This window comes from Acipenser ruthenus, chromosome 14 (genome assembly GCF_902713425.1).
Source record: "Acipenser ruthenus chromosome 14, fAciRut3.2 maternal haplotype, whole genome shotgun sequence".
Taxonomy (NCBI): domain Eukaryota; kingdom Metazoa; phylum Chordata; class Actinopteri; order Acipenseriformes; family Acipenseridae; genus Acipenser; species Acipenser ruthenus.
The window spans coordinates 5,810,430-5,836,227 of record NC_081202.1 but is presented as its reverse complement, the minus strand read 5'-3'; the positions used below and the strand labels follow the sequence as shown (position 1 = coordinate 5,836,227).

The 25,798-nt window shown below is 37.1% G+C and overlaps 1 protein-coding gene across 5 annotated transcripts in view; it reads right to left on the bottom strand.

Annotated features, from left to right (window-relative positions):
• Positions 1-734: 734 nt before the first annotated feature.
• Positions 735-25,798, bottom strand: part of LOC117419941 (synaptotagmin-1) — a 197,848-nt gene continuing 172,784 nt past the window's right edge. For all 5 annotated transcript variants that reach the window (XM_058985648.1, XM_058985652.1, XM_058985650.1 and 2 more), the window contains 3 exons: positions 19,748-19,865; positions 7,591-7,724; positions 735-5,488 (listed from right to left, as the gene is read on the bottom strand). In XM_058985648.1, the coding sequence (XP_058841631.1) occupies positions 5,282-5,488; positions 7,591-7,724; positions 19,748-19,865 (459 nt within the window). In that variant the 3' untranslated portion in view covers positions 735-5,281. The remainder of the gene's footprint in view (positions 5,489-7,590; positions 7,725-19,747; positions 19,866-25,798) is intronic.

The following is a 25,798-nucleotide window of genomic DNA, read 5'->3' as shown; positions in this document are numbered from 1 at the left end:
ATGGGATAAATGTTTTCAAAACATTTCTGCTCAATCTTCTGTTTGTTTTTCTCAGAATGAATGCATCAATTGGACACACTACCATCTAAATTATCAAAAAACTACCCAACTCTTGGCAAAATAAATTGCTCTTAGTACTGTCGGAGTTCGCTTAGCTCAGCTGCAGGCTATTGGGATACAAGATTCTCTGAGGTCAATTTAAATGATCTTTTCCTCCTTAATGTTTTACATTAAAAAGATTGTATTAACTCTTGGATGCTCAGCTGGCTTTCTTGATAAAAACGACCACAAGGATCTTTATCTTTATTGATTTTGTTTTTGGTAAATAAGCTTTCCAATAAGGCTTGGTAACACTTACTTATAAACTTAAAGGGTTATCAATAAATAACTTACTGATATGAGAAATGCATGGCACAGGAAGCATCTGACCAAATACAATTTTAAAAAGTACAGCAAATGTGCTTTTTTTTATCCAGACATTTACTTAACATGATGTACACAGCTTTGAAAACAACACTTAGTGAAATATAACACAAATGCAATCAGATCCCCTCAAAGGAGGACAAATAAATGGTTCTAAAACAGTGGTTATCACTTCTTTTGCGATTTATTCATTACCTTCAAATAATAGCGTTTCTTCTTTCCTGTAGCAGCCTACACATTAGGTCTAAAAGCACACACCAGGTAACACAAGATCAAATCTAACAGCCAGCAATGAAAGGGCTTGTAAACGCTTAACAGGAAATAAAACATTTTTATTGAACATTTGTGTATATTAAGTTATATAACAACAATCAGGAAACTCCACAGTGTGAATCACTACACAAAGTGAAAACAAAATTGTAAAACACCTCGTCAAAAATGAAGGTATACACAGCTATATAACCGTCAGCTCGCACTGTCACGAGCAATATGGCAGGAAAGAACACCCCAACATTTCTACAAGATTACAGAGAGAAAATTTCCACACACACAAAATACTCAAGCAGGCAGTTAATATACACAAAGGCAACTAGGATCTTTCTACAGCATCAGATTCTAATACTTTACACAGCTTTGTCAGAAAGGTAAGTGTGGCTTCTTTATTTGTTGAGGAATGAAATGTCTTGGTCACACAGCAAGTTCAAAGTGGACTTTATTTCAATAGAAATGGTAGGGTTTACCGCATGCTTTGGAGGCAGTAAAAGAAGCATTGCATCTCATTGCAGGTAATGGCTTTTCACAAGGCACACGTAAAACCTTGCAGTCGGATCTTGCAAACTGCGATGCTTCCTATCACTGTTAGTTAACCTGGTATGTATACGCTTTTATTAATGCAATACAAATCATTTGTAAACGTTGTTATATATCCCTTACTCATCACACTATGATACGTTTTATCAGCTTTGGATCCATTTGTACAAGGTTAATCTTATAAATAAATATATAAATTACACAATAAATAGACTTTTAAAATATTTAAACAACTGGGTATAGGTTATCATTTATAACCAGGGATATAAAATATTTTATTTAAAGATGAACTCCCTTGTAAACAACACATAGACTTTAACAGACTCTCATCAGAACTAAAACTAGAAACGTGAAATTTGGGGGTCATCGTTGACCCTTATCTGTGATTCCAGACTCATATTAGGAACGTTTCCTAAAGTATCCTTTTATCATTTGCGAAATAGAGCTAGACCTAGACCTATAATTTCTGTATCTGATGCTGAAAGACTAATGCATGTCTTTGTTTCATCTAGAATTGATGCACTTTTCTCTGGTATCCCAAAACTTACAGCTCATTTAAAACACTGCTGCTAGAATTCTGACTAAAACCAGAAAAGGTGAACATATTACTCCTGTTGTAGCCTTCCTGTGTCGTTGAAGCTGGGACTCATACCTATTTATTTTTTTTAATTAAAATGTTATTACATTTTTGTTTTAGACTCTTAATTGTTCTATTTCTACAAACTAGCTTTTTTAACATTAAAAAACACATTTCTGTATCTCTCTTTTATTTTCTGTTTTATCAAATTCTGTATTATACTGTTTTTAATGTCATGTTTTAATTTGTGTGTGTTTGTGTGTGTGTGTGTGTGTGTGTGAAGCGCTTTGGGATCCCTGTGATGAAAGGTGCTATAGAAATATGAGATTGTTGTTGCTGTTGCTGTTATATAATTTATACTTAATGCAGTTTGTTTTATGGGACTGTTCCTTAGCTCCAGGGCTATTGTTGTACTAAATGCTTTTTTTAGATCCCCAAACCAACCTTATTCACAATATAAGATACAGAAATTAGCCGTGACAAAGGTAAACAACATGGATCTACCACTATATTCTTTTCAATGCTAAACATTTAAACAAAATGTTTGGAAACCATGAGAAAGATCAACAGGAATAATAAAAGCAATGCATTTAATTTCAAAAGGTGGAATTTACAAAGGGGAGTTTGTCTTTAAACTGCATATAACATTAATAGAGCATATACTGTATCTCGGCCCCAAAAGACTTAATGGGATACTCAAAATTCTGAATTTTTATTTCATTTAATAAATTATCAATATTTATTGCCATCTGTATCTCCATAATAACATACAGATTATGTTAAGCTAAACCTAGGAGTACATTCAGGTGTACAAATCCTTACTCACAACAAAAAAGATGGCAATAATAATAATAATAATAATAATAATAATAATAATAATAATAATAATAATAATAATAATAATTCATTGTAATTCCTGAATATTTTTTGTTGGACCTGCATGCAAAAAATAGGGTAATCAAAAAACCACATGATGAACGTGTTTAGCTCGTATTTCAATTGGAGCTCAGTGTGCTGTGTCCTAACCATTGCTTTACAATGAACGTAATCAATAATAAGAATCTTCTCTCCCGGGCTACACAGCCCACATACAGTAACACTATGAAGCCATGAAGAACAGACATCATATTGCACAGTGCTCAACAAAATGCTGTGTGATTTGAGCCGCTGTCTTTTAAAACTCTGTTTCCAATGCATAGCCTGCCAGTTCTTGATTGGTCCGCGGTTATTAGAACTGTTAGTGCTATGCACACTCTCAGCAGTGCAGTAGAAGGGGATGGCAGCATTAATACAATATCACTACAGAACAAATTGGTCGCTATCCACTGAGAAATCTACATTTCTAAGCACGCACAGCAGTCACAGTGATACACAAAGCAGTCCCTAGAGACTCTCATGGAATGACTAATAGCTTTATAATAGTGCCATTTACTATATAATAACATTGAAAACATTTAGAAACTCCTCCTGAAGCAAGCATCTAGCATACACAAGAGGTTCCTCAAAGATAAGGGAATCTGTTTTCATTTACTAGAACTTTTCACTTTGCATTCCTCTTGTTAACCCGTAGTAAAGGACACATTGATTCTTTTGAATTGTTTCATTAATTAAGGAGACCATTAACTTTTACGGTTTCTGATGATTTATTTTTTTTTATTTTATTCTCATCTCTTTGTGTTAAAAGAACACTAGGCAACATACCAGTTACCGTGGCTTCAGTAGTGTGGTAATACAAAATGGCAGCCATTTTTGTTTCTATTAAAACCCAGTCCAAAATGGCAGTCATGACTGCTTCTGTAGATATGCAGAGCGACCATGCCATTGTTTCTCCAAACAAACAGAAAAACCTGACAGCCTCTTCTGTTTGAAGACAGCTTAGTGCCAACTACTGCAGCAGACAACTCACAGCTGAACACGGCAGTCACAAGAAAGTGGCAGTAAAACATGGCTGACAATGTTGCCTCTGTGAGAAGGCAGAGCAATATGGCGGCTGACATTCCTGGTACCATTTTGGGCCTCTTGAACAAAAACAACAAGCGTGGCCTGTACAGCGTGCACATGAAGAAAAGGATACTGTTGTTACCTCCCTGAAAATGGCAGTGTTTTAACTTTCATCAGCATTTTCAACATGTACATACTATCCTACTGGATTTTTGACTCTCATTTTCTTTTTTTAGTCATGCTGTAAAATATACCTTTTGTTTGATTTCTTTTTTTGATTGAAGGTAAGGGGACACTATAAAAAGAGACCCCCGAGTATAGCAGAACCCCCCCCCCCCCGACCCAAGTTAATTAGCAGAACATTATTAAAAAAATCATGCAGTTACTAAAAAATACTTGAGACACTGAAAACGTTATCTAAAAATACTGATCTTAAAGCTAGTGTCAAAACCCCTTTCCCCACTTTGAAAAGCGTACTCCAAACCCTCAACTAAGTATATATCCAACATCAAGGCTATTGGTAGCAGACAATTAGCAACATACTATTAATCTAGCTTGAAGGACACAAAGGCTAGAGCATTGTTCCGTTTCAGAGGGGGTTATATTCAGGGGGTCAAAGGAATGCTTACAAGTTCAAGAAGATCTGCTTCTAAAAAATAAAGACCATTAAAGAAAACATGGTCTTAACAGATGACCTATTGTACTTAAAAGTAACTCACCGGTTCACAATGTGAAACCTTGCTCAAACAATAAAAAGGCAATCGTTTTAGCTTTCTGGAATGTCTTGGTAGAAGGATGAAGCTAAACTTAAAGGTCCTCAATTGAAAAAAAGAAAAAAACATAGTATAAAAAGTCATAAGAAACCCTGTGCTTATATAATTTTCAGCAGCATACTTTTTTTTTCTTGTGTAACCATACTAGTTAATGGCCTTTTTTTTTTGATGGTTTGATAAGTAAACATACAGACTGGCACTGTCCTTTACAATGTGAGTGCACCTCCACTAGAGTCTTTTTGCAGGTTGGAATTTTAACTTGAATGCAGTAAGATAGAATTGTGAATCCTATAATATATAATATCGGCTTTCTTATATCTCAGTCCATTTACATAATTTAAAATAGAACATCTTATTAAAAACATCGAGATATACACAGATTAGGAAACGCTTAACAACATACAAACACACAGACTAGAAATCATTTTGTCAGCATACTGGTATATACAACTGTGTAATACAATAAATAATTTCAGTCATGCTCTATCTACACAGATCATATTGCTTAAAAGAAGGGGGTGGCCTGAAAAACAAAACAAACGAAGTGACAAGAGGGCTTTTTTTAAAAGGGCCTCTACATCTGCAAAGGTGGAAAGGAAATTCAAGAGAAAATAGAAAGTACCATTAACTGTTGTAAAAAAGGTGATGGTGGTTGGAGAACACAAAAGATGGAAGTAAATGGACCCATATTACTGAGGTATTTACATATACTGGCTAAAGAGCACTACTTGGGTGGGTACTGAAAGGCTTCTCTTCTTTATTTCTTGACAGTAAGCATCGCGTCCACTTCTTCCTCCGGCTTTAGAACGTGCCACTGTGCGATGGGTCTCCTCGGATTAGCCAGCATGTCTGACCAATGTCGCAGCTCGGTTCCGCTGCTGTTGAAACCCACAAAGATCTTGCCGATTGCATCGTTTTTGCCGATCTTGTCATAGTCCAGAACAGTCACAACAACTTGCACTTTCTGCAGAGGGACAAGGAAGACCAGGTCAGAGAGAATGTAAAGTAAACTCAATTTGAGAACTTCTCATAAACACAGCGTTTCAACTGTTAACCCATCTGGAAAACAATATGTCGTGTGTTGGAATGTACAGTAGATTGGCTATTCATTTGAATATGCAGTTATAAACTTCAGCCAACCAAAAACTCCAGGTTCCCAAAGATTCCATTTAAATTAATATGAACAGTTTACCCTGCCTGTTATCTTGTGATATGCATAAAACTGCAGACCAACTGCATTAACCTGTTAGGAGGTGGGAGGTAATTCTAGAATGCTTACGCTGAGATGCTGTAATAGAGTTGCTATTTCAAAAGGATATTCTCTCTTTGGTGCATCTTTCGATGAGTAAATAGTTTATATATATATATATATATATATATATATATATTGTCTGTAACCAAGACCGATGGGATAGACAGAAAGGTTATCATATGCAAGGCTTTTAGTTACAACAGCTAGTGCAAATGAGCCTGCATACATGAATGCTTTAAAGCCTGAATATCATACAATTACACAGCTGATGCATAACAGCACTTAAAACCATGATTTCAAACAGATTCACTCTATCAACTTTACCTCAGTATCAACCTTCACCCCCCCACCCTTACACTGTACTAAATAAATATATACCTTTACTATACATTTCTCAGAAACTCCTCACATATATGAAATGCAGTACTCTAATTGGCTCAGGTTGGTTCACGATGAAAAGATGATTTATAAAGATATACACCACTGTCACCTACTGGACACTTAAAACATAACAGTTCCCTGAAATGAATGAAAACCCCAGTACATACAACTTGCACGTATATTTCATACTTCCAGGACCAGACTGATGCTCCATACATCGAGATATACATGAAATGTATACATGTGGCAGTGTATCTGTGTATATTAAAACCTTGTTAGATTTTACAGAAAGGTCTTCATGGAGGAGTGCAATTAAGGCAGGGGATTTTCCACTAATTCAGTGGTTTACAGTAGTTATTTCAGGAGAAAGAAAGTAGATAGATGTGTTTCATCATACTGTTCAGTAAAATACATTTCCTGATTGCCCGTGGCAGGTATATCATCTATCATATAATGAAATATTGAATATACCGGTTGTCAGAGTAAGAAGAGTCTTTAACCTTCAGAGTCTGATTGGGTGCTTTGTATTAATATCAATTCAGATGCTTTAAATATGAACTTTGGGGGAAAAAAAGCTATAGTGAACAAAATTAACAGGTGTTCTCATACATTTGCTATATTGAGGTTCTCCATTCATTATAGTATCTTTTTCATAAAGTATAACAGGATATTCAAACTGACAGCTCTTTGAATAGAAAGTCTCCTGAGCAAAGGTGCACCATGCAGTTGCTAGGGTGGGGATTTGAAATTGAAATTCATGAAGAATTCAACAAGGCAGTTGAGTCAGCACTGTTCTTTGACAAGCAGAAAGCAAAGCTACTGTAACATGCCTGATATGAAAATGGTAAGGGAAATTAAATTTGTTTTAGATACTTGTGTTGAAATCCACACTGTGTTGAAATAAACAGGAGGATGATCCTAGCCATTGTATAATAGTAGTTATATCATACACTCAACACATAATGTACCCGTGACCAAAACACCACTGTCTCAGCCCCATGCATTGTTTGAGTCCTGGCCAATATGGTAGAGTTTGACTCTAAATGTATTTAATTAGTGCAACAGAAAATGTAAAAATTGCAACAAAAAGATGTCTAGCTACTCTATTAAAAATCATAACATAAGCCAAATAAATAGTTAATAGGGTTTTGGTTATGTGAAGATACTCTCCTCCTGTTCTTAAAAAACTTCCTTTAAGTACTCATCTCTCACTTATTCATCTGTTCCCCCTCATCACAGCTGTACCAACGTGAATACTCAATCCCTGTTGTGCATAATTTAACAGTTCTGCTGTGTTGTTTCTTTATCATCATCCTCCCAGTTTTACATATATTACACCATGCAGAGCTGCTGCACATGTGCTAATGAGACCAGGCAGACTTGCATAATTAACACTGTGCTGCATATTTCTAGATCCTGGGAGCGGGTGTTACCTGGATCTGCTCGAACGGCACTTCAAAGCTGAACGACTCATTGTAGTAGGGGTTCAGAGTGTTCTTCTTGATCGTTGTCTTCTTTTTCTTGAGCCTCTTGCCGTTCTGCATCAGGTGGATTTTCACGTAAGGGTCTGTTGAGACAAGAATAGCGATCACTTGAAACTCGGGTCAGGTTCTTTCAATAATCTGGAGTAAAAAGGATGTTGAGAAAGTGGCAAAGTTTGGTGTCTGAAGATTTGCTGTGCTGCGTTCATTTTATGGATTTGGTCAGTATTCTCACCGTATTACTGTATGTGTTTTTAAACAGTAGCGTACAGTTAGCTGGCTACAGAGAGTGGTGACCATAGCACTCAATTGCCCCCCTACAGTTGTTTTCTACACCAAGTACCATAATGTTACTGTATGCATATAACATGCACTGATGTAAAATTCTGAGTAGGTGTACATCCTGGTACACCTAATCCAGTAGATCTACAAAACATTTTATTTGGTTGTTATGCCTAGCAGTATAGCTTATATTTTCTAGGAAACTTGAATGAGACAGGAATCAGGAAGACAGAACCGATATGTGATGTTATACTACTCAGTATGGATCAGATCTGACTATACCCCTTTAATTGAGCACTTTCTGAGAACTAGTTTTATCTCCAGCTCGGCTGATATCACAGTCTTCTACTCCCTTCCAATATAACCCAGCCAGTAATCAGGGCAAGAGTCCTCATTAGAGATGCAATCAGGTCTATTAGCCTTCCAGTTTTATCATTAGCAATCAAGATGTTAAAGTAGTACTTATGATTTATTTATACTCTCAGAATGCTAATCTGCCAAAGGAACATTTTAAAGAAAATGATCTTGTATTTAATAAGGAGCAAGAGCAAAAATGGATTGCACATTACATTTTTAAGTGAAGACTTTGAAATTAGTTTTATGTCTTGGCTAGATGAGACAGGACTTGGTGATGGTACAAGTGGATAAAGGCAGGCGTGATAGTACAGTAGATAAAACACAGCTCACTGACTATACTGGGTAATTGATATAATAAAGCAGTCTTGGTGAATTCGAGGCAAATTTTGTTGGGCATTTCAAATATTTTAATGTCGTAAGTCATTTTGGGAAATCAAACTTAATAATGGCATATGATGTTGCATGTCACAGAAATTATAAAATCATCCCGGATCTCTAGGCTTCTTACTATTTTTAAGGGGTTACATAGGGTATAAGGAAGGGTCATGACAGCTAAAGATGGGAGTCTGTATAATGGAAGGAGATCTGTGTTTTGAAGACTTGACCCTTGTCAGATCTTTTTAAATTGAAAGTTGAAGACGCATGGAGTGACTCTACTAAGAAGAGCTTACTTGTTGGAAAGCATTAGGGGAAGTTGAGTCGCTCTACCAGATCAAGAACAGACATAGTTACGACATGAGCGATGATCTGCTGGCTGAAGGAGATGGATGCACTTTGTGACTTGGCTAGATAAGACAGAGGACAGGGAAGCTTTGTGGCTGTCCTGCTTGCCTTTTTGATAACAATATTTGTAATGGTATTTAATGAAGAGCTTTAGTATGTTCAGTATAGCTTTGCAGAAATATATACTTTTTTCTGTACATTACACTTAACCGGGAAAAGTATTTAGAATCAATGGTGTTTGCACTATACTGTAATTGATCTCGTTGCATGTTCCCAATAAGAACTAGATTACGTCTGCTTAAGAACCCCCAAGTGTTCCTAGGCTTTTCATTAAAAGCATATGACAATAATTGGTTCAGAAATACAACAAGCTAGACAGAATAGCACTTAAGAGACTGAAACCTGCTCCAAAAATAACATAATAAAATGCAGTAGTATTATTCAACCAGGCAAATACCTAAAATAGCTGACATTAACTGGCGATGTGGTCTAATGCAGTCTAAATTTCAACAGCATGGTATATATATAGATAGATAGATTTAAGGGTCTCTTCGGTATTGACTATTAAATAACAGCTCAAACCTTATCTCTCCAACCACTGCCTACGTAGAAAAGGTGTGGTTGGAGACGTGCACATTGTGAAAACTGTTAGGTTGTATCAGGTTAATCAATCTCACATAATGCCATGCATTTGACTAAAGAGCAGTGTCGGCAGCTTCCATACCTGAATTAAAAAATAAAATGGGAAGCTCAGCTGTTAAAGTATTGAACAGTATTTATTTAACAACCAGCAATTACATTTGGCTCATGTATTGCTACAGATAGAAAGTCTTTCATCTTGCCGGGACGGCTTTCTCACTGCATTCCACAGGCTGAGAGCTACTGCCTGGAACTCCCACTGAACACTCTACTGTTACCTTATTAGGAATCAGACGCTGCTGCACTGTTTGTACTTTGTGCAGAGGCAATCAACTGGGACGGTCTAGACCTTCCAGCCAAACTTAGAGGAGTAAAAAAAAAAACCGCACTGTTATCATTGGCTGTTACTTTAATAACGACATGGTTTGTGTGTTTCAGATGATGTTGTTATCATTTACGTTTTTGTTCCTTGAGGCAAGGAGTTGAAACATTGAAAAATGTATTTTTCTTCTTTTTTTAATAATAATGGTGCAAACATTGAACAGTAAAAATGAAGAATGCTGTATAGTAAAAACAAAAGTTTGTTCTGTTCCTCAACAACAATGTAGTAGACTGTCAAAACAGGACAATGACATAGATGCTAAAAAATGTATCACACCGTAGTTTCCTAACATATCTGTCCCCTAAACACCCTTGAGGAGACAAATTTACTGTACAAGTACAGGTTTACCTTACTTAAACATCTTCTTTTGTTACTTACACAGAATTTGCACAATTTCCAAAATAGCACAATGAGATCCCAGTGCAAATACCTCTGTTCCGAAAATGAAAACACACTACAGATAAGCACAGGTATCCACTGACCCATAAAGTGAGCACAGCTCTGATATAACATTTTTGAAAAAACCTGAAGTTTATTTGGCATTTCCGGGGATTGCCAATCCCATTAACACTGTAACACAACTTCTTGAGACAGAGAGTCTGACAGCAGACATTTATCAAGCCTGAAGTTGTTGCTTCCACTTGAAATTTGCTGCTGGAAGAGTGATTTGTGACAGAACTACCAACTCCCACACAAGCGCTTCAGGCAAGTCTTTACACAGAAGCTATCTCGCATCCCTATAAACCACTTCAACTCCTGTGAAGGTTTTAAAAAGAAAAATTGCATTGGGATTACCAACAGCATCCGGATTAGTCCATAGTTTCTGCTGGCATTCTCAGTTATAGAGACGTCACGCAGTACAGAAGATTGAAAAGTACATACTGGTATTCTGGGTACCAGAATCCCCGGAGGTCTGTGATAAAGAAAAGGATGTTTATCACAGACATCAACATCTGAGACTGATCTTAGGGTTCACAGCTGGGGAGTTAGGGGGTAGGGGTCCCCCACAGTTCTCAGAGGGCTATTTTTATGACTAAAACAATAACCGTCTGGTGTAGCTTAGTTCCAAGACACTGAATTCTAATGCACACATCATTACAGCATTTGCAAAATGCAATATATTAGATTAAACAAGATAAAATCGTATTTGTAGCCAAGTGTGGTCTTCGTGTCTACTTCTTGTGCAGGTGGGGATGCATGGCGTTTTGTCAACACCCCTGTGATGGGACAGGACTTTCCTTATTAGTCAGTCCTTACCACAACCAGCAGCAGACATGCTGCCCCCTGCACCTTCCCTGACAAGCACTTCTTTTATTCTCACTCTGGTCTCAGGTCCACTCTTTGGCTCTGATCTCTTCAGACACAAATAAACATCTGGGATCCCATTAATCAGTAAGCCAGCACATGCACAGGAAAGCGGCAGGCCTATCATCAGTACAGCTTGTTGTTATGTTCCTACCCCTTTTAATGTACCAGTGTGTGTATCATCATATCTACAGTGATCATGAAATAAGACACAATAAGGGAAGCCAGACTGAAAAGTTTGAAAATACCATTTGGGTACCGTTATAATGTCAGTGTATTACCATTAGCAGACGGCATATGATAGCACATTGCCAGTAATATGGTAAAATGGTACTGTAATTACCAATGTGCATTGGGTAACACAACAGAACATCTGCCCTGGAGGAGCCGAGCAGAAACTTCCCTCCTATACGGTAAAGAAGACAAACAGTGTATTCATTGCCAGGTTGGGTCTGCGTGGAGAAGCTAAGGGATCTTTGAAGCTTCAGAGGCTGATGATAAAAGCTATATAGTTAACTGCCAGCAATGAATCTCTGATTCTGTATTGTGTAAGTAAAGACAGATTTGAACACAGGCATAGGATGTTCTGCTTGTGCGACTCCTCACTAGGTCAGCACACAGCCCATGCACGGCAAACTTTAGTTTCGCTAGGATTTTTGAAACAGTTTTTGTCCTCACTGTTTTGTCTGGAAGTATACAGTGCCAGTATCTGGTAGTATGCTGGTATGGTAGCTGGTATCCTAGCGACTGCTCACTGTATTCAGACTAAGAAATAGATGGGTGTGTACATAGAGGTTGGGTGTTTGTTACTGCAGCCCCTGTCCTTTAAGCAGATCTTAAAGTATCCGTTTACAGTGTCACTGTATTGCCATTGAATATTTTTTTGGTAAGGGAAAGGACAGAATTATGTGACTGGATTACAGATACAATTGCAGATGGACAGTTAAAAGAGTCAGTACTTTTCTTACTTATAGGGAGTAAAAGCAATGTAAAATCTGTCACATTTTAGGTTATTTGCTCTCAAGTGCAGCAGACTCAATTTTCTATCCCTGTGCATTTGATACCATAACTGTTGTAGATTTGCTAGGTGGCACGTATTCTGTTTCCAGAAAAGTTGATAATGAATTTCTAATCTGATTATGGATTTTGCTGAGCCATGGCCATTGTCAAAAACAAGACAAATAGGGTGTGGGTTTAACACAGAGCATCCTCAAGGACTGTTTTAAGTGCGATATGGATTGTTCACTGTTTTGTGGATTTACTGGCCCTAGCTATTTTGGCAAATCAAATTACTCAAACAGCAGGGGCGAGGCAAGGGTTTTACAGGTCACCCTCTTGTGATACTCCTGAAAATATTGTTGTGTTTTTCAGGCTACCAGTACAGTACTGAATTTAGCACATCAAACAGAACCCCACCCCCCGAATATATAACAGCTTTTACAAGTGTATCATTTCTGCTTCCTTAAACAGTATTTGCATTTTCGTCTTCTTAAACTAATCTGTCCTAATTGATTCTTGATTTTTTTTACTTTATTAGCCTGATTCATAATACATAAATATTTGTTTAGCCTAAATAACAGTCATCTGGCAATATAGATTTTCTATGTTTGCTAACATGGTATTTAGCAGACAAGCCTGTTTAAAACATCAAATAAATTAAAGCAGTTCTATTTGTAAAACAGTAACGTTCACTTGCTTGACAATAGAGGGCAACACCATGGAGTGTGTGAATGGATTTAAATAATTTGGCTTCATGTTTGACTTAATTAAAGTGCTAAGCACATACCGATTCACTAAAGCCCAATTAGCTTTCCTGAATTGTGCAAAATAGTCTTTCTCCAAAAGGCAGAATCCAACAAATGTTAATTCCCTATCTAAGCAATGAAGACATATTGAAGAGCAAGCATTGGAGTCCCAACTGGAGAAGGTCTGTAACAGAACCACCTGCTGTATTATTACCACCATATTTATGTTTTGATACAACACCTGATGGTCATTAAATAATGCATATGTCCCTACTTTAAAACTATAACTAGCTTCATCAAAGGCTGAATCATGATTGTGGGACACTGCATATCTTTATATGCACACTCTTTGTTCCACAGCCACTGTCACCAAACCTACATTTACATTTATACATGTCTTAATCTTATATTTAAATGATAAATTTAACAGGTACAATCACCCTGCTCCAATCTTGAATAGGAGCAGGGTACATGTTCAGACATTTTGTCATGTTTTGCATCAGTATGAATAACATTTCTAAAATGCCTAATCAGAAAACATTTTAAGTTTCTGCATGTAAATGAGTGTTATCTGGAAGCTTTGCTGCTGTAGTACCATTGCAAGAGCGTTGTCATGTACACAGGACTGCACATCATTCACTTTCAAGAGGCAGATACAAAATCAATCATGTTTTTGTCTTGAGACTGATTTCAACATCAGCCAGTTGAAGATAATATCAAAGCAGTTAAGCATTCAGATGCTATAGAGGCATCATGTGCAGAATAACAAAACCAATGTACTGCATGAAGAATAAAACGTGCCGGCAGTGTGTATCTCAAAAAGCTTTTACTTCTGGACGGTATTCTCTAATATGTGGTTTGTAAATCTTTGTAATAGCATTTACCATCCATAATCAGTCAATGTTGTGCGTAAACTGATTGCCCACCAGATGCATTTCACAGATTCATACAGTAGAGAACTATTATCAATGTCATTGGTTGTCTTCATTTTTAATGCACATAACAAAGTTATGCTTTTGATTTGTAAATCAACACATTACCCTTAAAAGAAAAATATGTATCTGTATACAAGGTCCAATAAGAACGTACACATTTGTTAAATTAATAATTGTAAAATAATTTTTATATTACATTTGGATAAGGAAACAGATCTGGTTGGCTTGTTTTTGTATAAACAATTCAGGACTAAAATAAAAATGTGTTTTAAAGAAATACATTTAAATCCTCCTTCAATTCTGTAGGCATTTGATCTTTTCTTGGTTTTCATCCAATGTGTTCTGCTTTGCATTAGCTTTGCAAATTCATCTTCCTATTTAGAAAATATATACGCAAAGGTTCTAATCCGATTACTTTCAACACCATGTGCAAACATTGTAGTGCTATTTTTACATGCTTGAAATAAAACAGCATGAAATGTTCTTTAAAATGAAAACAAACACGAAATCTAAACTAGCACTGTGCTTTCAAAGCCCTGTTTCTATTTGGTTAACATTAATTGCTACAGCGTGTTAGTCACTGCAGAATACCAATTTCCTCAGCGTATTTTTTTTTTCCAGGCCTTTTTTATTATTTAAAAATCCCCATCAAGCAAATGTGTCTTCTGTTTAAAGGGTCCATAGAGACATACTGTATGCATCCAAACACCAGATAATAATGATAATAATGCCATGATTTCAGCACAATTGTCCTCTTAATGGTGCTGCTGGTCGACCTAATTTGATCAGATAATGTATTCCAGAAGCTGTGAGGCAGTTGTTAATTGAACAAAATTAGATGTATCTGGCAGCTGGATCCTTGGAAAGAAGGTCTTAATGTATAAATGTATCTTAATGTACAGTAAGCCATCAAGTAAAGCCAGGGCAATATTGCAGAGTTTTGATATAGTTGTGAATAAGCACTTCTTTGTATTGTGTCTGTGCGGAACCTTAGCATTGTTAAATTATATATAGAAAGGAAGTGCAACTGTCATCTCAGTGTTTCCTAGTAAGACGACATTAATCACTAGGATGGGCCGCTTACTCACACAGCCCCCAGGCTTTGAGATAACTGCATCAACAATTCTACCACTAACAGAGACAGTAACAGCCCCAGAATCTTCAATTAGCTTCAAAGTATTTTTCTTCTTTTCTGTCACTGGTGCTAAACTTGCCAGGAGCTCAATTGCAAACGTGTACACAACATAATGCTCTTACTTTAATTTGCAGTTTCATGTTCCTTTGCGGGCTCTGTTATCATACTCCCCCTAAAACAGACTTGCCTACACATACAAAAATCAACCTTTCCTGCGAACCCAGACAGTTTCTTTATATTGTCAAAGGGAACAAAGAACAGTGGGAGTTTCTTAATAATGCAGGAGATATATGCTACCCGTAATACGCTAACCACATCAGGTCTGTTGGACTTCCCCGGCTCCTCAATGACCATCTCCTCAATAACCGAAGTCATTGTATTTTATCTTGCTCTTAATTGTATTAATACTTGTACTATGATTCTTGAAATGTATTTTTGCTTACACCTGTAAGTCGCCCTGGATAAGGGCGTCTGCTAAGAAATAAATAATAATAATAATAATTCAACCTGTTTATTGCAACCAGCCCTGTTCTCCATCTCTGCAATTTTGTATCTGTGGTGAGACATGTTTACAACTTTTGTGCATTCAAATACTTTCATACTGTAGGAGAGAATTAAAGGGTACTGCTAATAAATAAATAATAATAATAATAATAATAATAATAATAATAATAATAATAATAATAATAATAATAATAAAGACCTTTTTATTTGATTGTGTTACATGTACCTGCATGGACCTCTCAGAACTACATTTCCCATCATCCTCCTGCTCACATATGCAATTGAGATGGATTTACCAGTGAGCAGGAGGATGACTGGAAATGTAGTTCTGAGAGGTCTATGCGGGTACATGGGAAGCCATCTTGAGGCAGGGAATGCAATTTAAGTTTAAAAAAGTGGTCAAAATGTAAAAAAAAATAAAATAAAATAAATAACAATACACACACCTTACGTAAACAGTTGTAGCAACACATGGGAACATGTAACAATAAAATAAAAAGGTCCTTATGTACCCTTTAACTAAGATGCATCATCTTGTTTTCTGCTATTTCTTTAATCTATATTGGGCCAGCACAGGGGCAATATGGTCAGTATTTGAATTTAACAATGGCCCCTGAAATTGCGCCTGTGAATATTATGGCTGATATTTCCCATTTATTGATGGCAATGGGATTTGCATAATGTCACTGGTGGAAACATTTTGTAACTGGTTTATTCAATAGGGATTTTAACTTAGCAAACAGTGCCACCATGTGGACCCTTAAAAGCTCTTAAAGGGAATGCCAAATCTGTCTCTAGTTTAATGTACAGCTATGGCCAAAAGTTTTGCATCTTCTAGAATTTTAGGATTGTGACATACTTGAAAAAAAAAATGATATGAACATAATTTAGATCTTTTATTTAACACCATGTTATCAAAGAAACTAGAAAATGACATTGCAAAGGTATACCAGAAGCCATAATAGTAGGACAGTAATACATGTTAGATTTCAGAAATGTCACATTTTTCCAATTTTCATTAAGTATATAAAGCGGTATGTAATTCAATATGTTAGCGTAACATTATTCAGCAGGTTTCATTTGACTTTATGAAGCAAAATTAGTTCATGCAAAACTTTTGTCCATAGCTGTATATTTAAAAAGAGTGCACCCCCATCAGCACCATGCTGTGTAGTTGTTTCCTAAGGAACATTAGGCTTGTAGACTACAATTGTTTTGGAATCATATGGCACAGTCTTAGACACAATATATGAAGAATAAGTCGGGCTCCAGTGCAAATACCATGGGGTGTTTTTAAAATGCAGTTTCTCTAAACAGATCGAGATATTTACCATCTGGAATAAATAATTATAGCATTTAAAAGCCTCCCGGTCCAAAGGAAGGCTCTATCGAAAACAATCATCATTATCTTCATACATGGATAATCACGGCAACAAGTGGCCATTCCGTTGCAATTAAAACACTCAGTGTAATTCAGAAATAAATGCTAGAAATCTCTATAATTGACATATTGTGTGGTAATTAAAGTGCGGTTACACTGTATTGCTTATTATTTGGTCTTCGTAATTCACAGACTGTAATTTTGAATTGTTACCGTAACAAGTAAACCAATATTATACACTTCGTGTATATACATATAACTACCGAACCCTTCCTCACACCTCCTATGGATTGCTGCAAATCCATAGCAATTGTAAGCATGGCAAACAGCAGCATGATGAGCATCCTGCACAATCTACTAAGCTATGCCCTCCTCTTCTCCGTGGTCTACTCTGCCTTTCACTATGTCACAACTTTTTTAACTGGCACAGTGTGTGTGTGTGTATGAATATGTTGTTCACAGACAGAGCAGCTAGCTCCATTCTGACAAAGTGTGTATTGCTTCAGCTTGGTTGTTAAGTATATTTTGGTGTAAAACATGAATGTTGTACACTGCAGCCCAAACTGGAATTGCATGACCAGTGCTCTTTGTGCCTGTGCACTTCCTTTATTGACATTTATATTGTTAGATTAAATATACATTTTTATTAGTCCAAGGACTGCACATTTGACAAATTACTAGCCAAATATGTATTGGTTTTTCACAGGACAGGAGCTGCGTGGAGGATGAACCTCTGGAATTGAAATAGGACAGAAGTACTTTGTGATTTAGAAAAGAGAAAGCAAGGATTACTTCCCCCAGGGGGAACCTAGAGTGGGCAGAGAATCCGGAATTGAAATGGGAGAAGTGCTTTGTGAGAGGGTTTCCCCTTGGCTCGCAGAGAGCTGCCCTCGCGGAGGTGAGACCAAACCGATCGGCCTCTAAGGCTGGGAAGCAAGTGTTACTTTACCCCAGGGGGAACCTAGAATGGGCAGAGAATGGGAAAACAAAAGAGAATTATGATAGATTTAACCAGGGGTCCCCTCTGGTTCCCCTCTGAAGAACCTTGGCCGGGCCTCTGAGGTTGGGAAGTGAGCTTCACTTGCCCCCAAAAGAGGACCACTGGCTCCCCGCAACTGCGCCACCAATGCAAAGGAAATAATTAGAGTTTAATAGATATATATCTAATAGGTGTGGCTGCAATGGCTGAAGTGGGGGAATTGAGGGCTGCTGGTTCTAAGCGAGTAATCCTGTTATCAAACACGTCCAGGTGGTCAGTGACAGAAGAAATGGTGGAGTTGAGGGACTATATATATATATATATATATATATATATATATATATATATATATATATATATATAACACGTGGCAATCATTTTTAGATGTGTAACAAAAGCTCAAGTTTGAAATAATCAAATCAATTTAAAAAGTCCCCAAGCTGGATTCAAATCATAGTTGTGAGGTGTAACCCAACTTTTTTGTGTCAATGAATCTTCAGTCTTCCTAGGCATGTTTTCTGAAATGTCATGCATTTAGATTTTTTTTTCTTCTAATGAATTGAGATAGTAAGAGAGTGGTTGATATACATCATGATATACATCATATCACAAGTCCCTAGGGATCCCTACATTTTTCTTCCCCGTTCTCTGATTGATTGCAAGCAGCATGAGACTGCAAGAAGATGTATTCTACCAGCAGCAGCCAGTGACACCCGGAGACACAGAGGTCACGACTCCATAACCATGCCAGCTGGTAACAAATTGGAAATGTTTACCGCTTTGCAGGCAAACCCTCAGCACATTCCCAACATCAGTAAGTAAAGCAATCTAAAACCGTTTATTGAGAGATCTCTGTTTTGGTATGTGTGTGTGGTAGTGATGTTCTCTGTAGGTAATATAAGCTGATGTTCAGGGTTCGGACGAGTTCCAATGCTGCCATTTTCCAGTTTCCTATTAGATCTCACCTCTCCCACTGGAACTAATGGCTGCATTCTTCAACCACCACAGCTCCAAGAGATTAAAATTGCAAGACACTAGAAGTGGAAAAGTGGAGCTTACTCTGTCAGGTTTGCTCTAGAGTCCAGAGAGTTTAAGGTGTACTCTGACCTTGAATAAATCCTATTCAGCACTCTTTGTCATCCTACACAGACATCTGTGATTATCACTTTTTGTACTGCACATCTATATTCCCACACACATGCACAATATATGCATGGCCCTCTTCAACAAGTATTTGGAAACACAGTGAGTAGGTTACGTATACATAATTGCCATTCACACCCACGGAAATCCTTCATATATTATACCAACACATTCACAGCACTGGATTACATCGTCAGCCCAAGGCAGACGACACTTAAAGCAACAAGATGGAAATGCATTCTTATAATCAAGCGCTGAAATAAGTCTCAAGAGGCAAATATTTCAATATGTATGTGTAAATGACTTAAGGCGGTCTGAAAATGAGCAATGACGCTTATTTAAATTTTCATCTGCGGACCATTACAACCACAATCACTATATATAATGAAGGTTTTCCTTCTGAGACCGCGGTTCATCAATAGTCAGTGCTGGCCACTATTTCTTTTCAAAATGAGCTCCTGTGATTTGGAAGACTGAGTGCTGAAACCCATACTTATCTCTGTCTGCCAGATGAGAGTGGATAACAGTGTGGCTGTAGTGGCATCCCCATGTGTGATAGTTTAGATTGCTTCTCTCTGAGACCCCCTATCATGCCTCACCTGATAAGCCACCCACATCCATCTTCTTCAGGTTCTTTGCTTCCAGAATGACAACAGTCAGTTTACCGGCAGTAGGCACATAGCGGAGAGAGCAGCAAATGTCACCCAGCTTCTCCTGCTGTCAAATAAAGAAATGGGAAACAAATGTTAACTTTGTGTAGGGATGCACAGAGAAATGCATGATACAATCCAAAACCCTTATCTGACCCACACAAGCTGACTATCGTTTGGACAACACTTAATTTATCCCTCAGAAGAACTGGCGGAAAAAATCCAACCATGAGTTTGCCCAACTGAATTTCTGATTTCCACAGTTCCACAGTTTTAGTTCCTTGTTTTCCCCTCTCAAAGTGGTACAGTGGCAGAAAACTGAGTAATGTAAAGTGCTGTATTACCAGACTTTACTCACTAGCTACTGTATATGGTCTTTGTAAAGATATTGAGCAAGATGTTTCTGTGGTAACTGAATGCCTGAAAAAAAACAAAAAAATAAAAATGAAAATCATTGCACCCTTGTGAATCCTACGCTACATTAGGGTTATGTAATGTTATTTCTAAAGCACTTTTTAACAATATTCTTGCTTGTACAGCATATGGTTAAGTGTGGTTTATGTAAAAAAACATCTTTTACTATATCGCTTGCTAAAGTCATGTTAATTTAACTAGGAAAGCCACTTTGAGATGTAACACATAGTCTCCAGTATTCGGTATATACACACGCTGCCTCTGAAGGTGATCTCAAAGCTTGGTTTTCTTTCGCCTTGGGGCTTTATTCCCTTCCCAATTACTGAGCCAGTTGAGCCTCAGCACAAAGATTGTGAAACCCATCACACTCTCATCATGTGTTTAGGTTCCTTGACAGGATGCACAGCTGTAACCTGTGACCGAACAGATAGACTACTTAGCATGATGAGCCATGTGTGCCAATGTTCTGCTGAACCATGCCTTCCCTTGCAACAGTAAGTCTTCTGATAGCTGCACATTAATAATGGAGCTGAGAAAATGCATTCATCCTGTTTTGATGCCCTTACAACTTCTCCCATCAGTCTCAGACTGCCTTGTTTACCGAATATGTCTTACTGTCTTTCATAAGATGAAAAAGAAAATACACCAGGGTTGCAGCAAAAATGTAATTGTGAACTGAATGGATGGAAGTGCAGGTTCTGTAGTGTTGTTGTTTTATTTATTCATAGTTATAGTTATATCAAATATCATATATCTTGCAACATATATCTTTAGACAAAACATAAGAGTCATACTAGTTTTAACAGTTACAAGATAATTGATCAATATTAACTGAACTGGGAGAACCCTTTACAGACAGGGATGTCAATAGTCTGGGGAACTCAATGCATTGCCCAAACTCTTTAGTTTATATAGGCACAGCTCTATGGCATTACATCACTCCTGGTAGCTATGCATTTTAACATACAGTTTAGTTTCATTCCTAATATGTATAAAATGACTGCATCATGCCACATATGAGACCATTCTCTTCATCCCTCTCGGCCGCATACTAATTTCCTCATAAAGTTAAATTCAATGAACTAATAAGAGGAAATTCTCTTCTCTACAATTCCATAACTCTCTGCCTTTTACACATACTCTGACCTCCTTATTATTATCTCTTTTTATGTCTCTAAAGTTTTGCACAGCTGGATTACAACATGCTCTGAGCTTGCTACAGCTGGGCAGAGGTTTATGGTTCACAGTGCAAAGCTCATAATGGTAATAGACCAGATCTTTCTAAGGAACGCTGTGAAACAGCAGAAAGTTTCAAGGCTCTGTTCTTCAAATTACATAAGAGAAATTACAGGCTAAAAAGATACACAACATATGTAAGTTAACATAATCAAAATGTAAGCTAATTTTATGCTTGCAAGCTGACCCGCCTTACAGTACTGTCCTGAACCAAGGCCCAGTTGCTAAAGTGTTACTCATCTACAGTACACTTTAGACATCAGGAAGCAAAGTCTCATATATATATATATATATATATATATATATATATATATATATATATATATATATATATATATATATATAGTGACGACTCTGAAAATGTGTGTTATGGTTGTCACTTCCTCCGGACCTTTTACACTGTCCTCTAGCATTAAAGAAAGTCAAATTTCCAGGAATGTGGTTCAAACAGGTCGGCACCTGTAAGTTTATTATTTACAGTGCTTAATAAAAAAAAATATCCAAGATAAACAAACAAAAGCCTAACTCCTTTATGGATTTCTAACTAAACAGCAAGTATCCCTATCTAACAGTCCGGGCAGCTAAGCTGCTTACCGGCCCCAAAACACCAGGACTTTTAAGTCCCACCTTGCACAAAAGATTTGGTTCTTGTTCCCCTTTTCAAACAGCTCACAGCTCATTCTCCAACTCTCCTTCTTTTTTTCCCAACAGGTTGACCCTGCCCTTTTTAAAAGGCTCCCAATTGTTAAATTGAAGGCAGCTGTTGAATCAATTACCCAATCACCTATTATAATTGTGCCATCTAAAATGGCTGCCCATCAGTCCCATGGCCTCTTGGGAATTGAAGTCCTGTTGCGCCAGACCAACAGGACTACATTTCCTTAAAAAGGGTACAGACTGCGCAAAATCCAAGGCCCAAAATACCGGCCCTCGACCACAGTGCCCCACACCTCATCACAATATATATATATATATATATATATATATATATATATATATATATATATATATATATAAATATCAGTTTCTACAAGTCAGCCCTCTGGCTGCATAACTTCTCAAGGATAGGCTCAAATAAAAATTAAATATGTCAGGGTTAGCTCATTATTATCACTACTGCATTTTCAAACTAGCCCTGAAAAAGGCTGTGTCACGGACAGTTTTTTAGCATGAAATAAAGCCTTTTGCAGATTGCACGCCAGGACATAACCTTGTCTCCTCATTACAGGTTATCCTAAAAAGGCTCACTAGTATTGCTAATTAATAAGGGACAGTCTGGCTGGCTGTGGTAACCAAACTAATTACTTGTCATACTGAAAACTGGCTACATTAGCCCATGCCCACACACATCAGGATTTCAAAGTCTAACCAAAGAGAAGAGACACAGCTATGCTTGCAGAGTGGATTTCACACACACACACACACGCACGCACGCACACACGCACACACACAAAGACAAACCCTTTTTTGTGTCCCTGTTGTGCTAGAAGACATTTTGAGAAGAATGGTTAAGAGAAACATGATATTAAAGGTATGAGTCATATCTACGAAATTGGAATTATGCAAAAAAATAGATACATATAGAAAACCTGTTTAACAACCAGTTGCAGATTGGATTGAAGACTGCAGATGGAACTAGAGACGGCCCACGTTTGATATTCAAACAAGATGAAATTGAGTTTCACAGACTGATTGAATGATGCTGATGGAAACATGGAACAGTCAAAAAGTTCTAAGGAGTAGATGCAATTTATACAATGCATGGGGTATGAACCTTTGATCTCCAAATGTTCCTAAAACCGAAAATTAATTTAATTTGAACCCCTTGTGACATTCACTTTGAAAATATTGATTATCCCAGTCAAAACATTTTCAGGATGACAGGTTATTAAGAAGTGACCTAGAAATAACCATTTTCCAAATCACTTGGAGATGAAGGTTTAAGAATGTACAGTGCAGAGTGATGCGCATCTCATCCATTAGATGTGTTCCATGAAGAATACATTTTGGTTTCACAACGTTGTTGTAATCTGCCCCAGCTCCATTTACAGGGCAGGATGTAACAGTAGAGGCTCATGATAGACACAACTTAAAAGGCAATGGAAGCGAATGATACAAAATGAATCTATGAAATAAGTGAAACTTCAAAGACCTGAAATAAAGATGAACAAAGCCATGAATTCTTGGAAACGGTACAACCAATTCTGTCTCCGAAAGAGACTAGTCAGAAGTACTGAGTTTATAAAAACTTCAAAGTAAACTGAACAGTTATGTTTCCCCCCCACCCCCCTGCATACCTTAGTAACAGTAGCATGGTATTTTTTGTCAAACAATGAAATTATACACAATTCATCTGCTCATAGCTACAGGTGCTATACAATTCTGGCCTCCTGGTACAGCGTCTCACATGTAAATGGTACATTCCTACAGCTAGTGTTACAGCTGAATTGGCTTCACACCTAACTGAACTAGAACACTACCAAATAAAGTCTGTTTTAATGCATTTAGTAAACCGGCTAGATTTGAGAAATTATTTATAAATACAAGCTAACACTGAGTTAAAGTGTCAGAAGGTATCTGGTTCAGATTCACTACTAAACCTTTACAGGCACTGTACCCACTGATTCATTTAACTCACAATGTTTCTTAGGCCAATCTTACAAAGGATTATAACCAATTTTCTCAAAACACTATGAATTAGCTTTCTTTGCAATCAGTAAATACAGTAATACCTGGCTTCACCTGAGTCAGAGTGAAAATGAAACAGCCTTCTGTGTAGTTTGAAGAACATCCAGTATCTATTCTGTCTTCTGGACAACATATTGATCTGTGCGTCTGTGCAAATCAAATTGCCTCTTAACTGTTGCTATTGCTGAAACAAACAAACCATCAATGTAGCCAGATGGGACTTTTATTGAGGTACAAACAAATAGTCATATTTTACTTCAGTCTTTAATTACTCCTATTTCTTGAAATATGGACTTAATACTGTATATGAGACTTAATAAAAAGTTAAGTGAGCATTGTAGAAATATTCTTTAACAATGGTTTGAGGGTTGGCCAGTGACATTTTTTAATTAAAATATGGAGGTTATTGACTTTATATAGATATTTCCTAATGGAATACATTAGGTTTTATGTCATACAATCATGACTTGCACTGGTGGTTTTATAAAACCGTGTACTCAAGAACTGAAGTTCACTACAGTTATATTTTTGTCTCAATGTTATAAATATCTACCTGGGCCCAACTGTAATGCAAATTAGAACAGTGACAACAGAATAAAATAGCCCTTTATCTTGAATTCCTATATGTATGAAGCCTTTGACTTCGGGCAATATAATCCCTGTCAGTCAGTATTGCCCTCCCTTGGGGGCAATCATTTTTTGATATGTGGCAGGGCAAAGGGCAGTCCATATTTGCCATATATATATATATATATATATATATATATATATATATATATATATATAAAATACTGCATGACAGATGTGCCCCAGGCCATGTTCGAGGACAGCGTGAACTTTTCCACATTAGAGTATTTGCTGTGTGCAATTTGTAGTCATTGAAGCGTGTCTTAGTTGTCAAGTTTTGCTGTCAACTGTGTTGAAGCCTCTTAAAAGGGTATACCCAACTGAAAATCTATATCGGGCTCAGTTTACTGAGAGTTAGCCACACAGGTAGCCATGCTAGGTTGGCATCTTTATAGGATGTTAAGCAAATCACTACTTGTGAACAAAAACAAAACATACCTGGGGGCATGGTGTAATGGCCATCTCTTGGTGTAAGTTAAACAGATCTGCTGGTTCTCTGCTATTCAGCACCTTTACTTGGCCCATTCTAACAGCGTTCTGTATGTACTGATAGTTGAGTTGTGGAAAATCAAAGCTCTTCTATTTACATGTATTTGTTTTTTTATTGTAAAGTGTTTGATTTTTAAAAGTTGTGGCTTATACAAACAGAACACAGTTGCCTATATTCATATGCTGGTACTTTCTCTTTGGAATTCTTACATCACATCTTCTCTTTAAACACATCTCCTCGGTCTGACTTTGAGCTCATCTCACCAGTTTTAGTATAACAAGTACAAAGACGAGGTAAATAAATACTAGTCATCATGTCGAGGGGCTACCGAGTATACAGTAAATATCAATATAGTTAAAAATCTATTCAGATGCAGAATTTGTGAATAAATCTATTCCCTGCTGAGATGTTTTCCTCTGTGCAATGTGCTTGGTACTTGTTAATCTTGATACCCCGCTGGTCTGTGTTGAGAATTGAAAAGGTCAGTGTGGTGCTGTGCCTGCCAATGGTGAAAGTGTTCTTTCAATCTTCTGCTGGTAATGTAA